Source organism: Gavialis gangeticus, unplaced genomic scaffold (assembly GCF_001723915.1).
Source record: "Gavialis gangeticus isolate Ggan-Ray unplaced genomic scaffold, GavGan_comp1, whole genome shotgun sequence".
Lineage (NCBI taxonomy): Eukaryota > Metazoa > Chordata > Crocodylia > Gavialidae > Gavialis > Gavialis gangeticus.
Window position 1 is genome coordinate 41,416,134 of NW_017728992.1, and position 19,155 is coordinate 41,435,288.

The following is a 19,155-nucleotide window of genomic DNA, read 5'->3' on the forward strand; positions in this document are numbered from 1 at the left end:
ACAAACTTCTAGAAGTCTCTTTAGTAAAATGAGATTATATAATAGATTCATACCCAATTTTTGTTGTGGTTAATTGTTTTTAATAAATAAAAGCAGTAAATACACATCTGAACTGATCACCTGAAACACAAACACAGTTTCTAAATTTGAATAGTACTCCCATATAAAGGACCCAGGTTACTAGATTCAGGTAGCTTTCATTATCAATAACGAATATTCATTTGACAAGGAGTGGCCAATAACTACCAGCAACTGCAGTATGTGCATCAACTTACTCATATTCCATAAATAAAATACGAAGTTTACAAAAGGAGGAACCAGTTTATCTAACAAAGATGATTGCACTAAATAGCGTTCTTGAACTCTGGTCTCCTGCAGCCTTTTCTACTCTTCACAGACTAAGCAACTGATGTTTGTGGGCAATACCATTTTCCCCAAAAAACCCCAAACAAACCTATCTATTTTGTAACAGATTCTTCTTGTCTATTCCAAAAATAAATAAATAAATAAATAAATGCAGTTACAAGAGACTACTGCTCCATAGCTCTCATGTCAATGACACTCAGCAAATCCTGTTTGATTAGCTCAAAGTTCAGAGCCATCGTGCCTGTCACCCCCACTAACCTAGGGACAGCTAGAAATGGTATCTCTTTACTCTGTGTGAAAGAAATATGACAAGAAAGGAAAAAAACCCAACAACTCATTCCTATCTCTAAGGAGGCAGTCACCGGACACGTGGGGATCTATTGCATCAATATATCTTAAAAGAACAAGTAGTATAGATAAATAACCTGCTGCGAATATACCGGAGGGCAATAGATTCCCACTCTGTAGAGATTAATAAGCTCCAAGAATGTCTCCTTGGAGAAAGAATAATAATGTAACTTAAACTTGCTAAAAATAAGTATCTCCCAGAGAGATTCTAAACTGTCAGCACAGTGACAAAGAACAGTGTATGTGGAGCAGTACCGAGGAAAAGCATCTATTTTATAATAGCTCAGACAGACACTGAGATCCTCAAAAACAGAAATGGATAAGATGTTTCACACTACGCATCCATAGTACTAAATTCTAGTGCATTCAAGAAGATTTATTCCAGCACAAATGAACCAACCTACCAATAAAGAATGAGTTAACTTCTAAACTAGAAAACAAACAGACTAATAAAAAAAGGTTAAATACTCTGGGTAGGTCAAACATTTTCATTTGGTGATGAGATCAAGCAATTGGCCACAGATAAAACTACATGAACAGACTGAACTAATGTTTGCTAGCTAACACCAGAGCTTTGCTTCTGACTGAATGCCCTTCTAGGATGTAGGACTGCTGAGAAACAGCAGTGATAAGCTCCTTTAATACTCTGTCTACAGTGAGAAGTCAATTCAGATATGAACCTGGTTTAGCTACAAATAGGTTCCAAGTGCAAAGGGGATAGGGACTCAAGACTTAATTTTCTTCAGCACAGAACATTTCAGTCTACATCCAGTCCAAATAGAGATGGGTGCAAATGATGGTTGTGATAGAACAGCATCTTTGGAGGGAAATCCAGATGAATTTATACCACAGTCTTCTGCCATGGCACTAGATGGAGCAGTCACTAACCCTTGAGGCTCACTTGCTCTTGGAACCAAACCATTAAAATTAAAACCTTAATACTGCATGAAGTCAGAAACAGTCTCACAGAATCTATCAAATGCACAGTTCTCTGCTCAGAGAAGCAAACAGGGGAAGTTTACTTTCTATAATGAAAATAGAATCTGCCCATTTGGACTTTGCCCTCCTTCTTCGCACAGGTATTGGTAGTATTTTGATCAGGAAATTAGGTCAACTTTATGTAATACTACATCTTTGACTATGAAGAGTACGTACATCTCTTATTTCATGCATATTTCTCTGCAGACAAATCTGGAATGAGCAGGGGCAGAGTCTTAGCTGGTGAAGTCAATGGAGCCTTGAAAATATACAATAGAGCTATGATATTTTTCCTGTACCCCAACATCACAGATGTGTGAAACTCCTATAATGGCTCTTTCTACAAGATGAGATATAGTTTTTCCTACACTGAATATTTGTCTTGGCTAAGGGTCAAGCTGGTGTTTTTCTCTTGGTACAGCCATCTGTGTTTCTCTCGGTATAGCCATCTGTGTTCCCCCTCTCCTGCTCCTGACAGCTATCCTTTTGTTTAAAAAAAGAAAATCAAGTCACTAGCTCTTTGGACTGTAAATAAAATTTTCCCTAATGAATTAACAAAGTGCTTCTGTTAAATCCTTAGACCAGCAGTGTCACACATTGGGCCATAGGCCAATTGCAGCCTGGAGAGTCTTGCCATCTGGTTCTCAGTGCTGCCCCGGGTGTGTTTGTATCTGCATAGCACACAACCATGAGCAGGGCCAGTCTGCAGGCCAGACTGGGCCATTGGACCCCCTCCTTTTCCCCTTATGCCTCTCCCAGCAAACCCAACCTGCTGTCTGCTCCAGCTGGTCTGGGACCCATGCTGTGTGCAGCATGGAACCTATAGTGGCTGGAACAGATGCCATGTGTGGTGCAGTCTAGCCAGAGTAGCAGCCATGCTGTATGTGATAGCTGCCCTGGCCAGACAGACCAAGAGTGGCATTCCTTCTGGGATGGGAGCTGCATATGGCACCTGCTTCAGCCTGTCTGGGATCTGTGCTACGTAAGGCATGGGTCTTGGACTGGTTGGAGCAGGTGCCATGTGCAGTGCAGTTCCAGAACTGCTGGGGTACGTGCTTGTGTAGGGCAGTTCAGCCAGAGCAGCCACTGCATGCAGCATGCCTGCCATTCCTGATGAACTGTGCTGCACGCAGCACCTATTTCAGCTGCTCTGTGATCTATGCTGCATGCAGAGTTGATCCCAGACCACCTGTAGCAGCCACTAGATCAGGTACACTGGGGGAGGGGAAGGGAGAAGGAGATCCAGCCAGCAGACCAGCCTCATGCTGCTCATCCATGCCATAAGGCACGGATGAATTTGATACCCCTACCATAGACTATAACTGGAGCAACAGATTTCAGTCATACGAGGTTTTTCCTTTTCTGAAGAAAAAGGTCTAAGAGAGTTAAAGCTCCCTTTCCCTAAAATTACATTTTATAAACATACCTGGCAGAAATCTCACAAAACGTGGCATGAAATGAAATCTTGGACAGCAAGAAGAATCATTTTCAAGTGAAGGACCTTAAATAAAAAAATCATTGAAAAAAATTAAGACTTTGAACACACGTTGACAAGAACCACAGGTAAAATCTTGGTGTTACTGAATTACATGGAAAGTTTACCATTGAATTCAACGTGGCCAAGGATTTTTTGAACTGCAAAGTTATCTAAGTACATAATCGTAAAAATAAAAAGCCACTGTGTAATTTTGCATACCACATAGCAAAAATTTCCATGTGATCAACTGTAGTCACAAATCATTTTTTTAAGAGGTCAGGAAAAATAGGATTTGATGGACCTCTCTCCCCCTTCCTCTCTTTCAATGTTTTCAGTTTTATTCTGAAGCAGTGTTATGGAAAGGAAGGAATTCTGCTTTCATAATGCACTATAGAAGTTTTGTAAAAACACATGAATAATGAGCTTGCTGGTATCATGATATGTCTTGTACTTCAAAATAATATTGTTTAACTTTAGTCACACTAAGGAAAAAATAAGATGTCCTATGTTATTGTTTCTTCTCCCTTCCCGTTGCATTATTTAAAACTTTACAGGAAAAAGAAACCTCAACATACTTGAAATTACTAGTTTTTAAAGAAAGAGATAAAATAAACTGTACTCTCTTGGTAAATACAAACTGGAAACTTGTCCCTATTGCTTAAAATTAAAACATTAAATTTTGTTTCTTTATGCCCTTCTTCAGGAAAAGGATGGTCTAATGGCAAGCCATAACTAACTGAATTTGTAATTAATATACACGGTATTTCCACATTTACTATTTTGTAAATTATATTTACCTTTAAGGTTCCAGTCGTAGAGTTCCAAAATATCTTTGAACAGGTACGAGGAAAATAATTCAAGTCCTCTCACACAAAAATTCTGGGGGGAAAAAAATACAATGAAACCAGGATATTGTTATACAAGTATTTCAACACAAATAATGCTGGTCTCATGACTGGTCATATTTGTTATATAAGTATTTAAACACAAATAATACTGGTCAATATTATGAGTACAACTGTCTGTTATATCTTTAACTTTCTCTTAGCACTTGGCTTTAAGAAGTGTATTGATATACCTGTAGTCATCTTAGGCAACAGAGTGGCCTCTTCAAAAAGCACTGTCCATGCATATTGTGGGTTCTTTATTAAATGCCCAAATTCACAGCAGAGGAAGAAATTATGAGTTTAGGACTACAAGATAATTTACTATGCGCCAAAAGCTTTTCACCTGAGTAAGCTAAAGAGATGATATATTTATAAGGAAAACCTCTCTCGTAATTTTCTTACTCCTGCTTGTTCTTGCTAAGAGCCAATAAATCACCATCTGCAATATCACTACCACTCCCACAGCAACAAATCAGCGCATCACAAATTGAGGATTATGATCATAAGAGCAGGCAGGAAAAAGGAATTTGCCTCATCAACTAGGGAAAAAAAAGTACTCCAAATAGCAACTCCTTTCAGTCTGAAAAAAGAAGGGACCGTTACTTAAAATACTAGGCCAGATCAATATAAATTCTACATATAAGATGCAGACAATAAATTCTAAACCCAGGAACACAGTCTTTTTGACAGGCTGCATCATTAAATAAGGTTTGGAAGCACTGCCATAGGCAGAGGCAATCGACCAGACTCCAACAACAATGTCAAGTTCCCCATTTTGCTTGCTCAGTTTATTATTTTGAAGCAAGATGTGGAGGCAACATAGGAGATTCAATAACAAGAAGTTAATCACATTAATCTTGTTTTGCAATTTTAGGCCTTTTGCATATATTTAGATTAAATTTACTGCTGAGTGACAGAAAAGACAGATAATCAGGAAAAATATGTAAATATATGTGACTAAATTAAACATTGATCCTGTCTTTGTAGTTAATATGCAAGGGTGTTTTTACACCTAAGCATGAAATTCCATTTCAGCAATTTATTGCAAAAACTAGCTAAACACTACTTTTAGTAAATAAAAGAAAAAAGCCAAACAAACAAACAAAAGCCCAGGTTATAAACTGAATTTGCTTCGTTTGTATGAACAGGGAATTTATGGTGGCAAAAAACCTACTGTATATACTTGACTATAAGATGACTCCAATACTTGGAAGCTATATAATGAAAATTTATAAATTTGTTTTAATTTTCCAGGTACAGAATCTAATTTGCACTTGATTATCGGTAATAAAACTATCTTGTGGTAATACCATGTTTGCCCAATATGGGCCACACGTTTTATAGTCAGCCCAGTGTTGGCTATGTTTAATCAACTTCATAGTTGGTTTTCATTACCAACAAATTTACCTTGAATTTGTTCCCCTCACAGTGCTACAGCAGGAAAAATAAAGTGGGAGGGTCAGGTAGCCCCTCTTGTCCTCTGCCTCCCCAACTTCTTTCCTCTGCAGCCCCTTCCTCACTACCAGACCCACAGCTGTAGTAATTTGCACGTAGCACCCATAGACTTAGTTCATTCACAATTAACACAGTTTACCTATTTTGAAATTGCTGCAAGTATTAGTACAGGTACTCCATAAACACACTTTTAAGCAGTGCTCTGGCACCTCCTCATATATAGTGCAAACTATGCATGACATTCATCCAAAGACAAAAGATTCATAATTTGCCATATAGTTCTTTGGGCTGGGCCCTAGCAGAGAAAACTGTGTTTCAAGCCATGGTGATCCCATAGGTCAGCACTGTTCAGTACGTGTGTGTACTCCAAATACCCGCACCCACCTCCCAAAGGATCTGTGCACTAAATAGCACACCCCGCCCCCACTCGTGACTGGAAACAGGTGTTCTTCTTATGAGTCCTGGGATCCTCCAAAAATGTATATGCAAACCAGGTACATGGCAACCAGGGGGGTGGGGAAAAACTTGATCTTATATTTGAGTAAAAATGGTATAATAGGAGATAGCCTTATTCTAGGATTTCAAAATCAGCTTCTAGACTTAATAGTGCAATTTGCACGTCACCAACCCCTCTGTACTTCAGTTTCCTCACCTGCAAAATAGGGATATAAACTGAGCTGAGACATGTTGCCTGAAGTACATTTGTAGAAGGCCATATATTTTTTATATCCTTCTTAATGTATGGTGTTTCAGATAGATACCTAGACTTTTATAAACATATATGTAAGTTTTCATCAAGCCAGACAGTCAGACTTTAGTCTGCCTCTGACATAACACACAAGACTAGATTTAATCCTTTATCATATATCAATACTTCAACCCAACCTGATTCTTTGACTAATTATTCTTCTTACCTCAGGCATCATCTCTTCAATGAAATGAATTGTATAGTCAATGTTAAATCTGATTACTTTACATAGAGGAATCTGGAAGGAAAATGGAACAGACATTCAGTTTGAACAGACATACAGCACTGATTGCTTCATTTAAACAGTTCAGCTCCCCTAGTATTTCCACCTGATGAAAAGGGCATTTACTAAAACTGCCGCCCCACTGAGCTCATACAAAGGGGAGGGGGGTGGGAAGAGAGAGAGAGAAAGAGAGAGAGAGAGAGGAAGCAAGCACATGCACAAAAACAAGCAAGTGAGCAAGCCTAAAAGAGACAGAGAAAAAATGACTACCAAGACTTCACCTGTCTTAACAACAGGAGTGACAAGAAGGATTACAAGAGATGGGTAAATATCGCCATCTCCTGGAGATGATATTTTGTTTAGAAGAAGCAAAGCTTAATAAAACAATTGATCTGTCTTCTCTTGCTTTGAAAATGTAATGTTTGTATGTGAATTTACTGTTGATGATAAAGCATGCCATATTGATCCAGTGACCTAGAGGTCAAGTGTTTTTACCATTCTATTAGCCATACTGTCCTAACCCACCTTTATGTAATGGAAGCAAGATGTAAGGGCTTGAAGTACAGATATATAGGTTTACATACATTATGTCCAAAAAGTACTTTAAAAGGGCACTGTATAGGTGCAAAATATTTCAACCATTTTTTACCATATCTGCTGAAACTGTTCGCTCAATTTATTTTTAAAAAGAACTATTATATTAATTTTTAAACAAATTACCTGATGGCAAAATATTCAAATTTCTGATAGAACACACCCTCTCATGAATAGAATTTGTTCATTTTTCATTCTCTGTGAAAATGTTAGAGGGCTTTCTCCAAAAATTCTGCTGTTGCTTTCATAAATTATTATCATTATCATATTGTGCAATAATGCTTTATATCAGTAATGATATCATATAAAATATACAATAATGCAATTGATAATGCATATTTACGTATGATACATAACATACGTTTATACACGTGTGCCCATATCTGCTTCTGCACGTATATAATCTATTACTACCATGGAATTTGCAGAAAGAATAGAGGACATACTCAAAAGCATTTTCAAAACTATGTAGGCCAAACCACTCTAGTGCCTCTCCACCTTCTTGCTGCTTTTTCAGTTTCCATTCTGCTGCTGCTACTACTGGAAAGCATATTTTCTAGAGGGACCAGGGTAAAGTATATGCTAGTGCCACACAGCAGACATGAGAAAATGTTGTATATTGGCCCATAAAAAATGAAATGGAATTGAACACCCACAAAGCTGAGGAAATTGTTGCTAAATGCAAAAACAAACACACTGAAAATCTTTTTCTCTCTAATTTCTGTGTATCAGTTACAGTCGTCTTCAGTATAAGGGACTTCTATACATTTTTGTGTACAAATACTACTTTCAAAATGCCACCTAGTTTTATTTTCCTATTTTAAAAATAAAAATATAACCTCTCAGTAATCATAAATTTGTGCCAAACAAACTGCATTCATATACAGTACAAAATAGGGTATAGGTTGGGAAAGAATTGTGATTTTGTGCTTCCTAGGGGTTTCTAGACCACCAGTCTGAGTAAGGGTGTAAATACCATATGTTTGGAGTCCTTTCCAAAGGGGAATGTTTCAAAAGCTGCTATGTTCTAACTGCTGTGTGCGAACAAGCTAAGAATTATTTAGACAACAAAATGTTCCAACTGTTGAGTCCACACATTTAAATAATCTCCCAGGTTTGTTCTCCTGGTAGAGAAACTTAACAAGAACCATATGTACAGACATTTGAATGTTAAGACCATGAAGAGTTGACAGCTTGCAGTGCTGACACTGAAGTTGACCCGGGGGAAGGGGGGTAGTTGTACACATCTCAGCATACTCCACAGGCTTCCTTAGTCTGTCTGGTGACAGATGGTAGCAGCCCTGATTACCTGACCCAAACTGCCTACTGTCAGCCTGTGTTTCCCTGAAGCACACTGTGGGGACTGTGAAGCAGTCCTTCCTGCTGGAGCAGCAGAGTCTAGCAAGTCACACACTGTCTCCCTGGTGTGGAGGGGGAATGATGGATGACAATGTTGTTTTCTGAGAGAAGCCATGATATGTACAGACATTTTTTCTTCCAGAAGAGACTCTTCTGGGAGTTATTTAACCCAGGCTGTTCCTAGGTTAGTTTTCTTCTGGAACAGCTATTTCAGGCAATCAATTCATGAACAAAAGCAATTAAGCATCTCAATCCAGCAATGAGATTCATGCAGGTTGGAAGGGAGATGCATGCAGGTTGGAAGCCTACACCTTTACAGACCTGCACTAAATTTAATAAACTCAACTCAGGTATTAGAACCTGCCTTCCTACACCTCCCCCTGTAGCCCTCAAGGGCTTATTCTTTCACAAGTAACCATACAAGACCCACTAATATTAATCCATACATGATTCTGCCATGTGTAGTCATTTCTAGTAGGGTTCCAGATGCCACTATCTTAGCGATTTCACCCATCTACTCTTGGCTCTTTTAAAACAAAACTCAGAAAAAAAACAAGAACTAAATGAGGATGATTGATTTAAAACTAAGAAAATAACCAATCCTATTTTGAGAAATAATAGAGAAAACAGAAAAGTAGTACTTGAAATAGACGAGCAACTTCCAAAATAACCATAAAGAAGTTCTTCCTGGACAGATGCACTTAAAGTGGAACAGTACTTCTAGCTGAGTAACATTCAAAGAATAAAACTATTAAAATCTGGGTGGATATTATTACACAAATGACAGATTACTTAGGTAACGTATGATTTGACAAATCATTTTACCTAATTTTTGACCAGCTCAGCTAATAAACATCTCTGATAAAGAGCTGCAGATTGTGGGCAAAATCTCCCCAAGCTATGCAAATTTGTGTCATTAAAAAATTTTGTTATGTTATCTCCATTCTTGCAGAGCACCATGTGGAAGCTATACTTAGCCATCTGCCTTTTATCGAGCTTGTCCTGAATGCCTCTGAAATGGCAATTCCCACATGCTTGATGTCAAAAGCTTCACAACGAGCATACAAATTCTCCTTGTGAAGGCCCTGCATCTCTGGGAGCAGTTGGGACTAGAGGAAAAAAAAACCCAAAACTAAATGGCATTACTTAATGGCTGTATGTCTTAAATAAAAGAGAAGTAATTTTATCAGAATCATCGCATGCTGCTATGCATGCATAACTATGCTTGTTTTCACATAGTTAACAAAAACTGTACAGGAGAACTGCTAATTTAGTTCCAATAGTTTTATTCCCAAACCACAAACTCTGCAGTAAAAGACAGTGATAATTTTCTTTCCCATTTCCCACAATTCTGAGTTATACCTCCATTAGAATGGACCAGATTCTAAAAGTAAAAGGCTCTTTGATCCTTAGTTATATTATCTGTCAAAGTGTCTCTGCTCTATCCAAAACGGATGGCTTTGTGCCCAGTCCTCTTTATATGCCTATAAATACTTAGAGTACCAGAAAAGCAAAAGGTTAGGGAATGTAAGCAATTTATCTTTATTTTTTTAAATGATTCCACACAAATTCAAATTATAATGGCAGAAAACCTCTGAAATTTTGTCATTCGGGGAAAAAAAAACAAACGAAAGCAAATCAAAAGAAAGTCAACAAATATTTTCTTTGTAGCTTCTTTCAATTATAATAATCAGAGCTTCCAATCCATGCAGTTGTAGAAAAGGCAGCAAATTAGGGATGGGCAATTATTTGCACTGGAGGACCACTTAAGGAGTTTTGGTGAGCTATTACAGGCCAGAGGGAGGGAAGGAGGGAGGCAATCAATACTGTCTGGCCCCAGGCCCATCTGCCCTGCATCTACTGCTGGGGGAACTGAACAGAGCAGGCTGGAGAGGTCTGCATGGAGACTGGTCCAGGAACCCACAGGCAGGGCACGCTTAGTCAGTAGGATGAGATGGAGCCATGAGCAGGCGGGTGGGTAGGGCTGGGATGGCAGGTCAGTGACAGCGCAAGGTTGGGGCCCAGGGCAGTGCCGCTATCTGCTCCCTGAACATCCCTGTGATAGGTGCCAGTTCCGCAGGGAGGGATGCGCAGGGAGCAGATCATGGCTCTGCCCCAGGCCCTGCACTGTCACCACCCCACGATCTTGCCCCTGTCTGCTCATCCTACTATTGGATGCCGCTCCCCACCTACCTGCAGCCCCATCCTATCTGCCCAGCCAAGTACACCCTGCCCACAGGGTTCCCAGGGCAGACTTCACGGAGACCTTGCCCAACTACCCTGTCTGGCACCCCTCACAGTGAGTGCAGGGAAGATGGGGCAGCGCCTGGGCAACAGGTCTGGGTTCAGTGGTGACAGCTGTGACACTGGCAGTGGCAACCAAGCAGAATGAGCTGCCGCTGCAGGGGCTGAGTGGAAGCTGAGGCTTGTCGCTGCGTTGCCCCTGCCCTGCTGTGCACGGAGCGGCAGTGGGATGAGCTGCTTGTACCACATGTACTGCGCCTGGGCTGGGTGGGGCTAAGAGACCTTTCAGGGACCGGAAAGACTCCCTTGGCAGGCTAGATCCAGTTTGCAGGCTATATTTTGCCCACCCCTGCAATACATGTTATCTGAAACTATAGCATAAATTATAAGTATCTTTTGAACTTAGGTTTGTAAACATGCAGTTTTTTTTTATAAACATGCAGGGGCTTTCATTCAGATGAGGTTAAGTGCTTTGATTTTGAGAAACAAAAAGATAATATGGTACCAAGACACCCATTTTTGAAGCAGGATTCTAAACGAAGGCTGCAAACCAATGGAATCTAAATACTTAAAGCAAAAAACTATATACAAGTTTATTAATAATTTAATGGGCAAACAAATTGGCATTAAAAACTTGGAGAATTTATTAAATCCTCCTCTTAGGGACAGCACGTCTTTTTTATTTTTAAAAAGGTACTAGTAATACTAATACTGCACTAATTCATTCCCATTTTCTTTTTTCAAAATATTAGTTTTCCTTTCCTAAGAACTTTCTCAACTTAAAAAAACCATCATCCAATTTAAAGCCAATTAACAGTTTTAATGAGTTATAGCATGGTTTATTTCACTTCCAAACCTTGACGCTTGTAAAAATGTTATTCTGTTGCCTATTAAAACTTCACTCACATTATGAAAGGAATTCTTACACCAGTTAGTCAGGACAAAACCTGAGACTCATTAGCACGAATGTCACCCTCCACTGATACACTGAAAATGACAGGAAGCTTCTCAAAGCATGTGCACCAGTGATTTATAGAAGTGTTATTGAAAGGACAGAAATAGCCTGTTTTCTAGACAACCACTGTGCATATAAGAATAAGTGTACTTACATTTGTCAGTGGGGCATGTGCAAACATAGAAAATCCTTCAAAAATATATTCATGGTCATCATATTCTATAACAGTTGGTCGATCAGTCTAAAAAATACATAAGATAAAATTAGCAGCAGTGTTATATACCCTCAGCTAAAAAACAAAAACTCTTGGCTGGAATTCTTCACAAAGTACTTACTAAGAAATTTGTGGGAGGTGACACAGTAATCCGGTAGTGATACAGTCTTCCAGCATTGTTGGTCATAGGGCGACATGGTTTAATAGGCTTATAGAAAAGAAATTAATAGAATTATTAGGGAGAGTCAAAGACACTTTAGATAAAAAAGAACAAATAAAACATTTCTAATATCAGTGAAATATTTACAAGAAAAAAGAGAGTCAGGGAACTGTAATTATATTTTGGGGGACTGGGGTACCAGGACACATTTTTTAGTAAACTTTTATAAGCATCTAAAACGGCTATTTCAATTCTCTGAACTGGGTAACTACAATTTATATATTCTTCATATCACTTTACACTTTTCCTGCACACAATTCACTTATTTAAGCGTCACAATGGTTTTCTTTTGAATAAGTTCCTTTTTTGTAATTCTGACAAAAAAGTTATGTATAATTTTAAGAGATATATCTATATCTATCTATCTATATATATCTATATATATGAAAGCTAAGTGTAGTATTATATCCATATCTATCTATATCAATATAGATAGATATATTACACTTAGCTTTCATTAAAGGATTTCAGTGCACATTAAAAAGATTTTTAAAAGATCATCACTTAACAGAAAGAAAAAAAACTTAAGGTTTTCAGAAATTAAAGTGACTAGCCCAAAATCACTGATAAAAACAGAATACCCATCCCAGTTCCAGTGTCCTGCTCTAATTACCAGAACATAATGGCTTCCAATTAAATAAATGTGAATGACTAGGTCTAAATATGGAGAGGCCTATGAACAGTTTATACAATCAATGAAACTAGAGTTGCATTTAATAGAGAGCACTGTATCTCTATTAACATTTCCTCTACACATGATAAAATAATTTTGGAAAGATACATTTAAGAATTCTCTATTTTTTTTCGGTATTGGAACTGGTCCCTCTACTTTCCTAAAATTAAGAATCAAGGGGAATTCTCTGAGGAGGGGTTTATTAATCATATAAGTTTTAGTCCAGAACAACTTTATGTATAATAAAACTTGTTCTAGCTATACCAATGCCTCTTCACTGTCCTCTCAGCAAATTTAATTGAAAGAAATATTTTTGCTAGGAAAAAATTTGAAATATATTGGATTCACTGTGAGGGGGTGTCTCTCCCTGAAGTATAGCATTGTGGGGCTTCATAAATGCCCCGAATTGTAGATTATAATGCTACATGTGCACTGACTGAGGTGTAATATTGGCTCACCTGAGCTAGCTGTGAAATAGGAAGCTGCCTGAAAAATGAGGAGAGATGGTATTCCTGAAAATGACTAGTGTCCTCTCATTTTCAAAATTTCTAAAAGCAGTTCTTGGACAGCTGCTTCCCCTATAACATATTTATGCATTAGCCAGAGTAAAATTAAAGCTACAAAGCAGAGACCTAAAATGAAAGCTGCTATGCAGCTAAGTAGTTTATGTACTTGCCTAATGTGCAGATCAGTTATAAGGAAGTTATAGTATCAGTTATAAGGAAGCAACAGGCAACAAATTGGAAGTGGCATTGTATTATGCCACTGATTGAATTATGTACTTGTGTGTGTAAGTGCAGTACACTGAGATTTCGAAGTCCAGGATTTTCAAAACAGCACACATACTCTTGAATACTTTTATGAACACAAGACTGAAATTCAATATTTTCCATGTGTCAAGTATGCAGGTTGTAGCCATATTGGTCTAGAGCAAAAAGCAATCAGGACCTGTGGTAAAGGTGGTATCTTTTATTAGAACTAGATTCTTGCAAAAAAAATTCTTTAATTGCAAGCTTGTGGCCACAAACACCCTTCTTCAGGCATCATAGAAAAGAGTGGAAAAAAACTTTCATTTCTGTCCAGGAGAAGTTTTACAATCTTTTCTCCGATGCCTGAAGAAGGGTGTTTGTGCTCGAAAGCTTGCAATTAAAGATTTTTTTTTTCCGCAAAAATTTAGTTGGTCCAATAAAAGATATCACCTCTACCATGAGCCTTGATTGCTTTATAAACACACGGCATTTCCTTTAAAAGTCTGATGGAATCTAAATCTAATCTAAAAATGAAGATATGGAAGAGAATATACAAGTGAAAAAAATTATTACCTCTGCAGTTGAAAACAACAATTTCTTTTAGCAGGAGTTGTCCTATGCATATGAAATCAACATTTTGAGGTACATCTCAGTACATTTTTCTTCTCACAAAATTATCAAATGTCATCTAGTAGTTTCCAGTGACAGCTTCCATGCTGAACCCAAGCAGCAAGTGTCAAGATGTGCAATCATGAAGGAAGTTAGTGCCAGTGGCTCTGTAATCGTTCTTTCTTCTATTAATATAGACTCTTTAGAGAGCTGAAGACTGTACAAGGTCAGCAAATACCCTCCCCAGTTTTTTATAAGGCGTTTTCAGAGGCAGCACATCCAGTATATAAAACTATGCAACCAATAAGAAATCTGATTTCATATTACTCTATGGTTTATTCTGAAACAATAATTTCCACCAATTGAAGTCAGCACAAAACAGGTACCTGCCTCCTGTAGCAATTTGGTATTTCTAAATGCAATATTAAACCAGTTACCTCTTCACCAGGATAAATGCCGTGTCTTATTCCTGTTCGTCGGGCTTTTGCACTACACTTACATAGTGGTCCATCATTCATCTGTCAAAAACAAAATAGAATTCTATTTTTACTGAAAAAAGGTAAGCGATGTTGTCTGGAAAAGCATATTGGTTTTAATGTCATGAGTGCTGACGCTCCTAAAAGCCTGTCATGCTTAGGAGATTAAGTGGACATTCTGAAACCAATAAAGCTGCAAACAGTCTGTGTAGACGATATAAGAAAACTGCACAGCAGCATTAAAATTTCACGGCAATTGTGTGAAGCAAAAGATGGGACAACAATGTCAGTAAAATGGCACCCTTTTACTATCACGCCAATCTTTTTTATTTCTTTTGTTAGAATGACTTGCCATCCACCTACAGCTAACAGAGCTCAAAAAACTGCACTTTACACATAGAAGTAGTTCATTTACTGGCTGAAAACTTGTGCCTGATGAAAGCGAATACGAGTCCAGGATTTCCCCTAATGTATGCAACATGTATATGTATATACATTTTTAAGGTCTGAGGCTGTATTTGGAACTTTAGAGAAAAAAAGTGGAATCTTTAAAAAGTAACCTGCAAATGAATAAAAAGGGGAAAAAAAACCTCTAACTGCTTTAGAATTACATCAGTGAATGCACCAAATAACCATGTCAATGGACCATATATAAAGTTGAAGCTTACCTCTTCCTTTTTACCTCCAGGGCCTGCGAAGTCTGAGCCCACTGCAAACTGTCAGCTTCCAGTTAGTGAAACACTCTAGCATGCTTTCTGGCTGTGACGTCACACTCACCACAGAACCGCGGTAGAGACCAGAGCCAGCCTGGAGAAGTGAATTAAGTTCCTCTCCTCCCCTTTTACAGTTTTCTAAAGTTTTTTTTTTCATTTTGTTTTTATGATTTATACCCCACAGGGTCTTTAAAAAAAAAAGCAAAAAAAAACCTTCAAAAAACTGCAATATTGTACCAAAAAATGACCACGAGATCTACCATACCTGTACAAGCAGTCTGCAGTCCCAACACAGTTCCGTGGTGGGTGGGACATTGTCAGTCAATAGAAACAAGGCTAGGGTGTCTCAGTGACTAAAAGCCAACAAAGCACATTGGGCATGGACTCCATATGGCCTGAGGGGGAAAAAAAAGCAGTCCAGTTTGAAGGTTCATGTGCAGAATGCTCATCTGACATTTTCCTCGAAGATCATCATAACACATCCATGCAAGGGAAAGTAAGAGGTAGTGCATGTTCCCTCCCCTTGGGTGCTTAAATGTGCAGATCTGAATACCAGTATGCTGATCAGTAGTGTTTTGCATTTATACAGTTCTGCACTTTCTGCGATCCTTCAAGAATCAAGGTGTTAAGTAAAACATTCTCATTTCAAGTCTAAAGTGAAGGCTCATTTCCTCACTTGCCTACAAATCTGACATAACAATGGAGGCAGCTAAACAAAACAAAGAAATGAGCATTCAATCAGCTCAAATGCCTCCAGAAAACCAGGTCCCTCCAATGGAACTCAAAACTTGCCAGACACTTTTGAAAAGTCTGACCTTAATTCCTATTCTTGGTTAGCATTTGACTAACATCATTGAGACTGGGGGCCCAGAAATTTAAGTTAGATATAACTTGACATAAAATAGGTAGAAGTAAAAGCTCAGAATGGAGATGGATTTGCATGAAAAATGAAACATTAAGGGATTCTTGCCCCTTCTTCTGAAGAAAGTGCTTGATGGTATTTCCGTTTTGTGCAGCTTGTTAAGCATCAGGGGATGCTGACCTGTTGCATTTAAAATGCTATCACTTATATTTCTGAACACTGTAAAAAATTACAGTACTGAATAAAGTTCTCTTATAAATGTATGTAGCTAATAAGATTTCAATGATTTTTTGGACCCTGTTCAGATGCTTCCTGAAGAACATTTCTTTTCAATAGAAGACCATGGGTAACCATGCATATCCAATATTAATCATTCCATGGCCCTACCACCATGCTTTCCTCCTTCCCTTTAGTGCATATTATGTACTAAGCATAGGCAACACATGGGGGGGGGCAAATGCCCCCCGACAGGGCTGTTCCCACTGCCAACACTGGCGGCAGTGTCTACAGGAGCTCGTCGTGCCCCACAACAGGGCCATCCCCACTGCTCCCACCACCAGCTGCATCTGTGGGAGCTCGCCAGCTCCGGCCCTGCCACCAACGGTGGCATCTGTGGTAGCTTGCCAGCTCCAGCCCTGCCGCCGACACTGCCAGTGACATCTGCGGATGCGCACCAGCTCCGCCGCCGCCACTGGCAGTTTCTGCGGGTACCCCCCCAAGACTCAGGAGGCACCAGTTGCCTGTGGTTCTAAAGATAGTAGTACAGAATGAATCAATACTAGTTTGAAACATTCAGTTCCTGCACAAATACAATTTGTCTACATATGCTCATTTTTCAAAGTTAAACACATTGCGTGTTTTCTAGTGTTGTTTTCTAAACAAATCAAAAAATTAAAAGTAATAGCACTGTTTTTCCTTAAAAAAAATCCCAGCAGTATAAATAATAGCTGATAATGGAAGATTCAACATAATCTTGAATTATCATGGCAGCAATGTGCATTGCAGTATCTTCTGCCACTATTATTTGTTGTGTGCTAGTCTCATGCTTCAAATAAAATGCCAGAAAAACAAGTTTATCAAGGTGCCATCTGACAAAGAGTTAGCACAGATCATAAAATAGTTAAGTAAGAAAGATGAAGATGCCAAATTTGCAAACAAAGACCACATATCTGTGTAATGTATACATTCAAACAACATTTCAACCAATTACATTAAATGAGAACTATAATCTGTGTGCAATTACAGTAGAACCATTAGACAAGAAATTAGGAGCATTAACGGAATATTTAAAGCATTATTTATCATTATGGTGTGAGAACTTTTCGGTGAATCATTTGTAATGCAGATCTACAAGATGTCTTTCTCTCACGGCTATATTTAACTTGGTACCTTTATTGCAAGGCTAATAGAATAGCACCATTATATTCCCAGCAATTCAGTTTACAAACACAGTCAGATATGATCCAAGGCAAAGATTCTCTAGGATTCATGGAATTCACATGAAGACTTCAGATTGAAATGGACATTCTCTGAACAATGCAGTACTGTTCAACAAGGGTTAAACAATCATCATGGATAGGAGAAACTGGTGTCATCTAGCATACTACAAGTTTCCCAAAGTTAGTCCTTCAGTTCCACACTGTATGTCTGCATACAATACCTGTCCAGGATCATTGTACCACAGCTCCTCATGAAGACGATCTGGGTGAGCTTTTTTGCGCTTAATTTCTGCGATGACATCAAAAACTTCAGAATCTGAGCTGCTGGAACAGCTGCTGTCATCTTCAGAGTCACAGTCTGAGTCACTGGAGCTCTCTGATTTATAAGAAAATATAGCTAAGCTTAAGAAAATAACTCATTTCCTCTCCCTCTCCCAGAGCAATGAATTTTCTCAACATCCCAGCACGTAGCATATAGCCCTGCAAGTTATTAAGACTTTCATGACATTCAAAATGACCCTCTGGAGTACTGACAGCAATTATGTTTTTCATAAAGAGTCATAGCAAATGCTAAATGTGAATGCCTGCATCAGTTGCACATGCTTATTAATATCTAAGCAGAATATTGGGTATGTAGCCAAACCCCCTTTTCACTGTTTTTCCTCTCCATTCTCTCTCTTTTATCCCTTTCTCTTTATGTTCCTTCACTGAAGCTATTCTATTTTTTTTCAGGGTAAAGGACGAACACTGAGAAGAAAGGGTAATAAACAACAGAAAAAGATCTGAGTATACATAGCAGTTGATGAACCTTATAGCTGATGAACCTATATATACTTTATGTACCTTTTCCACTGAAAAGCAAAAATTAACTCTCTCTCTAATGCTCTGCATCAGCAAGCACTTGAACATAATGCCTATGTTTATGTGTCTTAGTAGATTCACTGACTTCAACAGAACTGCTCAAAGACAGAGTTACGCAGCAGAAAATGCTTGCAAGACCAGAACTTGTTTCTGTACTTAATGTAAATATCTTTTTAAAGAATGTATTTCATGTTTTTGGTAGATGCAAGTTAAATGATTTTCTGAGTCTGCAAACCAACTATGCAAAATCATGACGACTCCAGGAACTTTGTGACTATACTGGAGAACTGGAGACAAGAGCTACAGACTAGCTCAGAATTAAAATAACCTGATGACAGACTTCCAAAAATTCATGGAGTACAATTTGTTTTTCACTATTTGGTGATAGACTTAGAGTTTGTCAGAAACCCATTGTCATTTAAAAAAATAATAGTAATTCAACTGCTGTGTGAAGGGAAAACAGGAGAGAGAGACAGCATTTGCTGAAGTAGGAATTTAGATCTGATACCCAAAAATAAAATCAGTCTGACTGTAGAACAAGCCAGCATTGATACAAAGAGTTAGCATGAGAGGCAACAAGCCCCATAGCTGCAAGAAACAGAGGTAGAGAGTTAAAGCTATATTGTTCTCAGTCTAAATTAGCCTTTACAGTGGAACAATTATTGGAGCCACTCTCAACTCTTTAAGCAACTGAACCTGTATACC

The 19,155-nt window shown here is 38.4% G+C and overlaps 1 protein-coding gene across 2 annotated transcripts in view; it reads right to left on the reverse strand.

Moving 5' to 3' along the window:
- DROSHA (drosha ribonuclease III) overlaps window positions 1-19,155 on the reverse strand; it is a 122,692-nt gene that overhangs the window by 83,147 nt on the left and 20,390 nt on the right. For both annotated transcript variants that reach the window (XM_019521541.1, XM_019521551.1), the window contains exons 6-12: window positions 17,811-17,965; window positions 14,537-14,617; window positions 11,970-12,056; window positions 11,789-11,875; window positions 6,426-6,497; window positions 3,967-4,048; window positions 3,119-3,193 (exon numbers count right to left, since the gene is read on the reverse strand). In XM_019521541.1, the coding sequence (XP_019377086.1) occupies window positions 3,119-3,193; window positions 3,967-4,048; window positions 6,426-6,497; window positions 11,789-11,875; window positions 11,970-12,056; window positions 14,537-14,617; window positions 17,811-17,965 (639 nt within the window). The remainder of the gene's footprint in view (window positions 1-3,118; window positions 3,194-3,966; window positions 4,049-6,425; window positions 6,498-11,788; window positions 11,876-11,969; window positions 12,057-14,536; window positions 14,618-17,810; window positions 17,966-19,155) is intronic.